The sequence below is a fragment of the Pediculus humanus genome, genomic scaffold, assembly GCF_000006295.1.
Source record: "Pediculus humanus corporis 1103172107770 genomic scaffold, whole genome shotgun sequence".
Classification (NCBI taxonomy): Eukaryota; Metazoa; Arthropoda; class Insecta; order Psocodea; family Pediculidae; genus Pediculus; species Pediculus humanus.
In genome coordinates this window covers 395,898-406,304 of record NW_002987368.1, presented here as the reverse complement: position 1 = coordinate 406,304, position 10,407 = coordinate 395,898, and the positions used below count along the sequence as shown (strand labels likewise).

Here is a 10,407-nt window from a genome sequence, read left to right as displayed (position 1 = left end):
TTTTTTTCTTCCCACAATGGCGACTTTTACAAGGTGAAGTCAACGCCATATTTTTTTCTCCTTTTCCAACGATAGAAAAATAATTAAATTTTCATTTGAATTTATGTAAAATTAAAATTTTTTTATTTTATTTTTTTTTTGCTTTTTAAAACTACTAAATTTAAAAAAAATTTTTAATTTAATTTAATTTAATTTAATTTAAAAATTTTTATTTACCTATCCGCCATTTTTTTTTTTTTTTCATGTTGACGCTCACAAGAATCCAAATGTCGATTAATTTTTAATAGTTTTCAAACTTTTGATTTTAAAATATAATAAATTATCCATTTTGATTAATAATTATTCATTTATTAGTAATTAATAAATTTAATAAAATAAAATATATTTATAAACACATCACGAATTATAAACACGAGGAAAAATGTAACAAGAAACCAAGGATAAAAATAAATGACGTCACAAAATGAAAATCTCCGACAGATGGCACTGACGTTAGTTTTCGTTGTTTTGTTTGTTAAAAATTTTCAATTTAACTGACAAAGAAAAACGACTTTACGATTTCCGATTAAAATTAAAAATTTTAAAAAATGTTTGAAGAAATTTTTACGTACGTTAAAGAAAGTGAGTAAAAATAATTAATTATTCTTTATAAAATTGAGTAAATTGCGTGATAATAATAAAAATAATTTGTTTTGTTTTCTGGCAAAAGTATGGCAAAGGATAATATTATTTTTTGGAGGGGATACATATGTTTTAACTACTCAAGATGATCTTCGAATTAACAAACACATAATGGCGGAGTAAATTTTTTCCGTGTTTATCATTTAAAAAAAAAAATTATTTCGTGTAATTATTATTTTTGTCATTTTATTCTTTATCATACACAAAAGTTTTTTTTGATCTTATACGCCGGAAACGAATACGAAAAACGGAAACGCGTACGTAAATATATGTCAATATAAATTTTTTTTTCTTTCTCTTCTTTTTATTTTGTGGAAAAAAAAAAAAATTTTTTTAATTGTTTTTGCTTTCCTTGTATTTCCGTTTCCGCACAAATTTTCTTTTTGGTTTTCCGTTTTCGAAGCATTAAAAAAAAGCTAAAGTTTAAAAGTTTATTATAATATAAATAAAATTGAAAAAAATTTTTAATTTACCTGTTTGTTATCATAATTAAAATTTAAAATGTCGCCGACTTTTAAAAATTTATTTTAGTTAATGTAAAAAAAATTATGTATTAATAAATAAAGAAAACCGATGACAAAATGCGTTTTTGTTTTTTTAATTATTTTATTATTATTATTATTATTAACCCGATGAATTTTCCTTTTCTTCCATTCCAAAATTTTTAAATTACTTTTTACAAAACTGAAACGAAAAAATATTATTATTATTAAACAAAATAATAAAAAACGAACGTTTTGTTAAATTGATGGGATAGTAGTAATAATAATAATGGTAACTTACTGTTTTTATCATTCTCGTGTTTTAAATCAATAAAAATAAAAAAAATACGAGCAAATGTATAAAAATTGAATATTCGTCATCGACCAAGTCTTTTAATTATAATAAATTACGAATATAATAAATAAATATATATGCGAGAATTAATTTTTTCGATTTTGCTTTATTAAAAAATTTTTCATTTTTTTTTTTTGTTGTGACGAAATAAATTAAAAGAGGACATCGAAGGGCTTTTACGACAGCAAATGACAAAAAAAATTTTTTTTGTTTTTGTTTTTGACTAATCAAGCGTAAAAACAAAGAAAAATTGTTTTATTCGAAATAAATATGGTGGAAATTAAAAAACAAAAAAAAATAATTAATTTGTTTCCCCGACCTTGATAAATTTTCATTTTTAAATTTTGCGCCATTTTTCGACCTTGAAAAAGTTAAATTTTTGAATTTAGCGCCATTTTTTAACCTTGATAAATTCAAAAAAAAAAAAACAAACAAACAAACAAACAAAAAAATTTTTCTTTGACCTTGATCAATTTAATTTTTAAATTTCGCGCCATTTTTTAACCTTGATAAAGTCAAAAAAAAAAAAAAAAACACTGATAAACAAATTTTTCTTTGACCTTGAGAAATTTAAATTTTTGAATTTCGCGCGCCTTTTCGAATATTCCCCGCCTGAAATAAAATTTGAAATTTAAAAAATACATAAAAAAATATTTTTTTTTTTACATTTATTTACATGCATATATTATTATCATTATCATTATTATTATTATTATTTTATTTTTATTTATTAATACATAAATTATTAATTTTACTCGTTTTTTTTTGTTTTTTTACTTTAAAAAAATCATATAAAAAAAAATTTTTTTTCGTTCACTTTTTAAACGTTTTTTTTTTTTTTTTAAATTAATTGTACTTATTATTGACGTCATCATCTTCGTCGTCTGCAAATTTAATATCAACAAAAACCCTGTAATAATCGTTTTTTTGTTGTTGTTGTTGTTCCAAATTGTTTAATTTTTCAACATTTTTACAATTCGATGATTCTTGATGATGATAATTTTTATCATCTTTATTCGTTTCCGTTTCCGGTTTCGTTTCTAATTTTTTATTTTCTTGTGAATTTTTCATTATTAATTTATTATTATTAATATTATTTTTAATAGGTTCTGGTTTTTGTTTTATTATTATTCCCTCATCATTTATTTCCGTCGGTTCTCTATCGTCGTTTCCGGTTTTTAAATTTTCTTTTTCGTTTTCTTTTTTTTCTAAAAATTTTTCTTTTTCCTCTCGTTCTTCTTCCTCTTTCTCTTCCACTTCCTCTTCTTCTTCTTCTTCCCAATCGACTAAAAGAAAATTTTATTTAGTTAAAAATTAAAAAAATTGATTAATAAAATTTTTTTTTGTACCTGGAGAAAATGGCGGAATCCAAACCAAATATGCCGGATCCATTCCAATGTATGAATCAGGGACGGCGGAAGCATTTTGTACGTTATAATCGTAATAATCCAATTCTAAATCCGCATCTTCTGATAAACTAAATTCCGAACCCGCCAATAGTTTTTCTAAATTTTTTTTATCTTTTTTAGCTTTTGGATTTCTATTGTTTATGCTTCTCACGCTCGACGAAGGAGAATAAAAATCCTATTGGAAAAATAAAAGGAGAAAAAATTTGTTTATTTTTTGTTATTTCCTGTTATTTCCGGAAACGGGGAAATTTTAATTTTAAAATTATTACGTTGGTCACAGTGGTTTCGCTTTTAATTGATGATGACGACAAACTTAAACGACGACGTTGTAAAAATTTTCTTATTCCTTGTTTGATGTTTAAATTGTCTAACGTCGTGGATGTTTTTTCTGTCGTCGTTTCCAACGATGATATCGATCGGCTTGTTTTATTGCTGTCTCGATCGAGATATGTTTGACTTTGACTGTTTTCATCTTCCGAACATCTTGTCGACATTTGTGATTTTCTATATTGTGAAGGACTAGAACATGGAGATCCGTCATCTTCATCCGGTTTTAATGTTTTTAAACTCGACGTTGGAGTTTTTTTATCGTCTCTTTAACAAACGAAAAAATTAATTTTCCCGACATTTTTTTTTCCTTTTTTTTTCTCACTTACTGTTGAGACTCCGACGATTCCGATATTTGTTCTTCTTCTTCCACGTCCGGTTCTTCTTCTCTTAATCGACTGTGTTTGTATTTATTCGAGGGTTTGAATCTTTGCAGTGATATTACTTCCGATAAAAGCGTGCTGTTTGATTTTGTCCAAATTCTTGCGGCCGCGAGATTTGCTTGAGAATCATCTGAAACAAACGGAAATACTTTTTTAATGTCGGTGTGATCGAAGAAGAGTGAGGGATCGATTGTCGAGTACGAACCGTTGGTCGATTCAGCGTCTTCTGCTGCTGCCGCCAACTGATACTTTCTATAACGTAATATGTATTGAATACCGAGACAACCGGAAACAAATATTACCACGACCGCGAACAAACCGATAAAACTGTGCATTAAAAACGAGCTCGTCGACGCGGTCGGCGCCACATCCATGTTTCGTAATATTTTACTTATGGAAAATCCAGGAGTTATAGATGAGATATTCGAAAATGGAATCGGAGTCTGATGTGCGTGAGCCAAAAATCCACCCCAACATTCTTGACCACCTGCTAATAATTCGTCGGAAAAAAATTCTACGAGAAGTTTCGAACCGGAAGAAACAACAGGAGCCGAAGACACGTGAGATCTAGATAATTCTCCGATGAGGGTAGCAGAACGAGAATCTCCATCTCGAATTTTTAACCATTGGGATCCACATGGAAATCTAAAGTGTTCGACGGAAAATTTAATTCTGTGTTCTTTATCCGCCTAAAAATTTTATTAAAAAATGAAAATTAATATTTGCTTTTTTTTTTTTTAAATTTAAATTTTCATTTTATTCAAGAGTTAACAACCTCAATTTGCCAAAATATCCTTCCGGGACAACTTTGAGATGATGTCGCTAATAATCTTCGAGGTTTTGCCGCACCCAAATGAATGACGCAACCGCAACGACAACCGGGACCGACTTCAGCAACAACTTCCGGTCTATTTGCCGGAAATTCTAAACCTTGATTTCCTGAATTCAATGAAGAATAACTTTGATAAAATTCGCAATCCCAATCCGTGTTTCCGCATTTCTCAGTTTCAACGGATGGACCCTAAAAAAAAAAAAATATTAATCAACGAAAACATTTTCAGACGTGGAATTAGAAAAATAATTTTTTTTTAAATAATAACACTCGACATGTCACGAACAAACGTTTGAATTATTTTTAAAAATATAATAACGTACCTCGCAAAATTTCGAACCGTATTTAGGTGGTGGTGAGTCACAATATCTAAATCTATTTCTGGTACCACTACCGCAAGTTGTCGTGCACGCAGACCATGGATTCCAAGGTCCCCAATTTCCCGGATTTGAATCTAATTTAAATATAATATATATATTTAAACTTGACACGACAAACACTTGTACGAAAAAAAAAAATATAATAAAACTTTATTTTTAGAAAATTCTTTAAAAAAAAAAAAAAATCTTGTTAAAAACTTTTTTCTTTTTCTCTTGTAAATTGCACGACGTAGAAAAAGAAAATAATAATAATAATAAGAGAAAAGGGGGAAAATTTTTCAAACAAACAAACAAACCAACCGTAAATCGGTAAAGTCGGTACGCAATCCATTCTGACGTCAGAAACGGCACCGGTTATGGCTTGAGAAACGTAAACGAAACAATATTCCAAATATTTTTCCATGAAATAATCACAATCGAATTGCAAATTATATTTTCCTTTGATTATCCTTTGTTCTGTGACGTAATGAAGAGTCGTCGGTGGTACGAGTGACGACACTTCCGCTCTCGCACGATAAAACAAACGAACTCTGTCGTTGTTTAATATGCATTTAGGATATTGAAAAAGGACAGAAACTCCACCGCCGTGTACGTCGCATGGAAATATACTCCTCGCATAAACATTAAATATGTATTGTTCGCTCCAAACGGCCTGGAAAAACAAAAAACATTTTTTTTTTAAATACGCGCGTCCCACGAATTCAAAAATTATTTATTTATTATTATTATTGCAAAAAAAATTGGTTTTCTACTGACACGAACCAAGTGAATAAAAATTTACCTTCAAGTGAGCGTTTTTATTATTTGTTTCGATTATGGTTCCCGTGTGTACGGATGATCTTAGAGATAAAAGAAAATATCCAGCAGTTCCAAATAATTCGCATCTTAAAACAACGACTCTTCTTTTTGGATAACCACGAATTTGTTCAGAATAAATTACCTAGAAAATAAAAACAAATTTCTCAATCGATTAATCGATGGAATCGTGTAATTAGAAAAAACAAAACAAAAGTTATTTTTTTTTTTTTACCCGTAATCAACACAAAAATTTTTTATTTCGTTTTTCGAATTTAAAAAAAAAAAATGGCGTGTTAAATTTCCGTTTCCGGTGTAAGAATTTTATCGTTTGGAACTGATTCATAAACATTTATTTTAAAAAAAAATAAAATAAAAGTTTCCCCGTGAAAACTTTTTCAAAAAAAAAAAATTTTTTTTGTAAAAGGTACGACAGCGTAAAAAAAAGGGGAGAAAGAGAAAACAAACGAAATTCCTTTTCCAAAAAAAAAAAAAAAAAACTTCCGTAATAAAATAATAATAATAACAACAACGTTTTGTAATAAAATAAATTTACTTATACATAATAATTATCGATAATTATTTTGGTAAAGGTGACCGAAATTGTTGTTTGTTGTTTTCGGCAAATCCCTTATCCTTTAATTATTTATTCGTGTTACAACAAACAAAACAATGAAAATGTTTAAAATTTTGCAATTAATCATTTTCGTTTTGATTATCGAACGGTTTTTTTTTTATTTCGCTGGAATCTCACTGGAACGCGACGACATAAATTATTACGTTCGATAAAATTTTGACCTTGAGAAAAAAAACCGTTTTTTTTTTTTTAATTCACCGGAAAATATACATTAAAAAAAAAATTTATTCGTTAAACCGGAAACGATGAAAAGTTTCCGGTTGGGAAAAAAAAAAAGGATTCGTACCTGATGATGAGATGAATTCCTATGAGAACATCCGATCAAAGAATGACCGCAAAAAATAAGATCCAACCACGTTTCTGGAACTGGAGAACCTTGTATTGGAGAACATTTAGTGGGTGTAAATTGGAGTAAAGCCGTTACGGACACGTTCGGATAAGTTTCTAAATGACGTGGAGATATCGAAAGAATCGACGGAGGCCATCGAACGTCTAAACCCACGATTGATAGATTCGATTCAACCTTGAAAAAAAAAAAATTATTTAAAAAAAAAAACGGAAAATCTTCTGCTCCGACATTTTCTCTCTCTTTCTTCCTACAAACCTCTTCTATTTTCAAATCCTCTTCGTTATACCTAAACAATTTATTATTATTATTTTTATTCGTTAAATTATTTAATTCTTTATTGTGTCCAGTTAGTCTAACTCCAAAATGTCCTCCACCGGTTATGATACCGCACGAAAAAAAAACTTTAACTACATTATTATTATCATCATCACCACCACCACCGACACCCTTTTGAGGTACATCCGCCGCGCTTATCACTTTCCATTTTTTTTCAACTTTTATTTTAGGTATGTCACTTTGTCCGGAATCGTTGATTACTTTCGACGAAGATGATGATGATGATGATTTAAGCGTTTTTCCATAATCGAAATGTTTATCGTTTGTTTGATTATTTAAAATAATCGAAGATCGATTTCTCGTATCGAGAAATTTAATTAATGCACTATTATGGAAGGAAGGTTCGATTTCGATATCCCTGACATCCGCTTTTCTTTTTTTTTTATTATTTTCACTTCTAACGTATTCAACTTGTAACAATTCTAATTGTACGTTTGTATCCGAATAATCCCGATGAAGTCCGATTATGATCACTTCTAAATCTCCATTTAATGCCGTGTAATTGTTCGGTAAACGTATTTCGTAAGTTAAACATATTTCTTGAACTGGAAAACAAAAAAAAAACAAAAAAATTTTTTTATTTTCATTTATTTATTCATTAAAATAAAAAAGAAAGAAATTTTATTAATAATTAGGATGATGATAATAATAATGAATAAGACGAAGGAGGAACCGGAAGTAATTCTGAGTTTGTGACACAATTCCTGAACCTGGTTACTCCACTGATGTTGTTTGACACCGGATGTAATTTTTGAAATAAGATGGAAGTTGAGGAAAATTGAAAAAAATTGATGTGTCGTGTGTTATTTAGGATGAATCCCATTGAAAAAGGATTTATTCCCGAGGGATTAAGGTAGGGAAATCTGGAATAAGTGTTGGAAAAATTCCAAACGACGAATCGTCGAAATTAAAAAAAAATATAATAATAATAGTAAATACTTAAAGTGAAATTTTTTTTAGCGAACGTTGGGAAAAAAAAATCATGGAAATTATTAGTGATTAAAATAACACGTAGGTGTGTTTGTTTGTTTGTTTGTATCAACAACTTGGCTGAAGTTTGTTAGGCAACAACTTCCTTTTTTTTCTTAATTTTCTCGAAAATTCTTATAAAAATTCAAATTTTTTTTTTTCATTTTAATTGTTTAAAAAAAAAAAACAATAAAAAATAAAACGAAATTAAGATTCCAATAAAAAAAAAAATTTTTTTATTTACGCTCTCCCCCCACCTACCCCCCTGTACCTCCCGCCCCCAACGAAAAAGAAAAAAAAAATTGTTTTTAAGTTCAAAGTTTCCTGTTTGTAATCAAACTTTTATTCAGTTAAAAAAAAAAAAAAGTTTTAAACAGTCCCAAGACAATTTTAAACTTTATCAAGATGGCCTAAAGTTATTTTTTAATAATAATAATAATAATAATAATAATAATAATAATAATAATAATAATAATAATAATTTTTTATTTTTATTTTTATGTAATGAAAAAAAGAAAAAAAAAACTCTAAGGAAAATAAAATTTTAAAAAAAGAATAAGAAAAAACCTGCGCCATCAATTACGACTGGAAAAAATAATAATAATAATAATAATGATGATGATGATGATTATGGCGGGAAAACTTTTTGAAATATAAAAAAAAAAATAAAAATAAACCATAAAGTAAAAAAAAAAATTTTCTTTCTTTTTTTTTACTCTATGACTTCTTTTATGAATTTTCTTAAAAAATTTTCTTTCTTTGATTTTCTACACCGAAAGAGCAAACAAACTAACTCATTCACTTCCGGTTGTTGTTATTGTTGTTGTGTTTGTTATTTATAATTATATATTTTATCTATTATCATTCTTTTTGTTAATAATAAATGTAAATAAATTCGAAATTTAATTTTTCAAAGTTTAAGGAGAAGAAAAACCAAGAAAAAAAAACGTTAAAATATATTTTTAATTTAATGGGGGAGGTAGATGACGTAATTAGATGACGTAAATAGATGAATAGATAGAATTATTATTATTATTATTATTATTATTATATTTTATATCAAATCTTGTTTTTTTTATCTATTTATTAAAACGCGCGTATTGAAAAAAAAAAATATGAAAAATTACGTTTTTTTTTTTTTTAAATTACGCAAACAATCGGAAATAATCGATTGACTTTTCCCCCCTTTTTTTTTTTAAATTTAAAAAAAAATCCTTTTTTCGAATCGAAAAATATAAAAAAAAAAAAGTTTAAAAGGTTGACTGGGCTGTAGCCAAAGTTGGTTGTTGTTTGTTAAAAGTTCAAGGTAAATTTTCTTATATCTCTTTTTTTCTCTTTGTTATCTAAAAAAAAAAAAAAAAAAAACTTTTCCTTCTTTTTTTTTTTTTGGGGGAGACGATGGAAAAGAGAGAGAGAGAGAGAGAGGGAGAGGAAGAGGGAGAGGAAAAAACCGAGGGGAAAAGTTGAAAAGAAAAAATATTTTTTTTTTAAAAAACTTTCGTTTTTTTTTTTAACTCTTGAGAATTTTCCGAGTGAAAATTTTTGATAAAAAAAATTTTCCTTTCCCCCTTTTATTTTCCTTTTTTTTTTTAATCCACTTTTTTTTGGCTCCCTTTAACTTAATTTTTTTTATGATTTTTATATGATACAATTTATAATAATAATAATAATAATAATAATAATAATAATTTTAATCGTAAAAAACGAGTTTCCTAATAATGATAATAAGAGATTTAAAAAAAAAAAAAAAGAAATTTATTTTTTTTTATTTTTATTTTTGAAATACGCGGTAAAGATTAAATTACTTTTTTTGGGGGGGGGGACGGAAAGGGAGGAGGAAGGGGGAGACGAAGGTGGTAAAAAGAGCATTAAACGTGACGAAATTTAATTTTTTTTTTTTTTGTTTAAATTTTTTTTTTTGTTTTTCATCCGACGCGATTATCACGTTCGTTTGTTCTAATCGAATTACACCGCCTTGTAAAATTCGTCATTTAATGACGTCATAAAATTTTTTTCGAAATACAATTTCGTATCTAGAATTCGATTCGAATAATTTTTTTTTTACTCGTCGTTTAAACACGTGATTAAATCCTTTTTTATTTTTTTTTATTTTTATTTTTTGTAATTTTAATTTTAATGTAAATTTAAACGGTTTAAAAAAAAAATTATTATTATTATTATTTAATTGCACTCTCGCGTAATAAAACGGATCGTAGATTATCATTATTATTATTATTATTATCATCATCATCATCGTCATTAAAATATACGTAAATGTATATAAATATATCGAGAGTAGATTTTTAAGGATTAAAACTTTTTTTTTTTTTTTATATTTTATAAAGTTCTAACGAAGATGACGATCTGGGAATTAATCCTTTTCTCTCTCTCTCTCTTTATCTATCTTTATCTTCTTTTCCTCCCACTCTCTCTCTCTCTCTTTCTTTCTTTATCTTCCTTTCCTCCCTCTCC

General features: G+C 27.3%; 1 protein-coding gene across 1 annotated transcript; it reads right to left on the bottom strand.

Moving 5' to 3' along the window:
* Positions 1-2,726: 2,726 nt before the first annotated feature.
* On the bottom strand, positions 2,727-7,789 carry Phum_PHUM358480 (uncharacterized protein; the record flags this gene model as incomplete). Its single annotated transcript, XM_002427949.1, has 13 exons — positions 2,727-2,804; positions 2,893-3,102; positions 3,206-3,521; positions 3,584-3,767; positions 3,843-4,326; positions 4,413-4,658; positions 4,793-4,923; positions 5,150-5,501; positions 5,631-5,789; positions 6,568-6,804; positions 6,886-6,916; positions 7,022-7,511; positions 7,690-7,789. 13 exons carry the CDS (start codon positions 7,787-7,789, stop codon positions 2,727-2,729), a joined length of 3,018 nt encoding a protein of 1,005 aa, XP_002427994.1.
* Between the last annotated feature and the right edge of the window lie 2,618 nt (positions 7,790-10,407).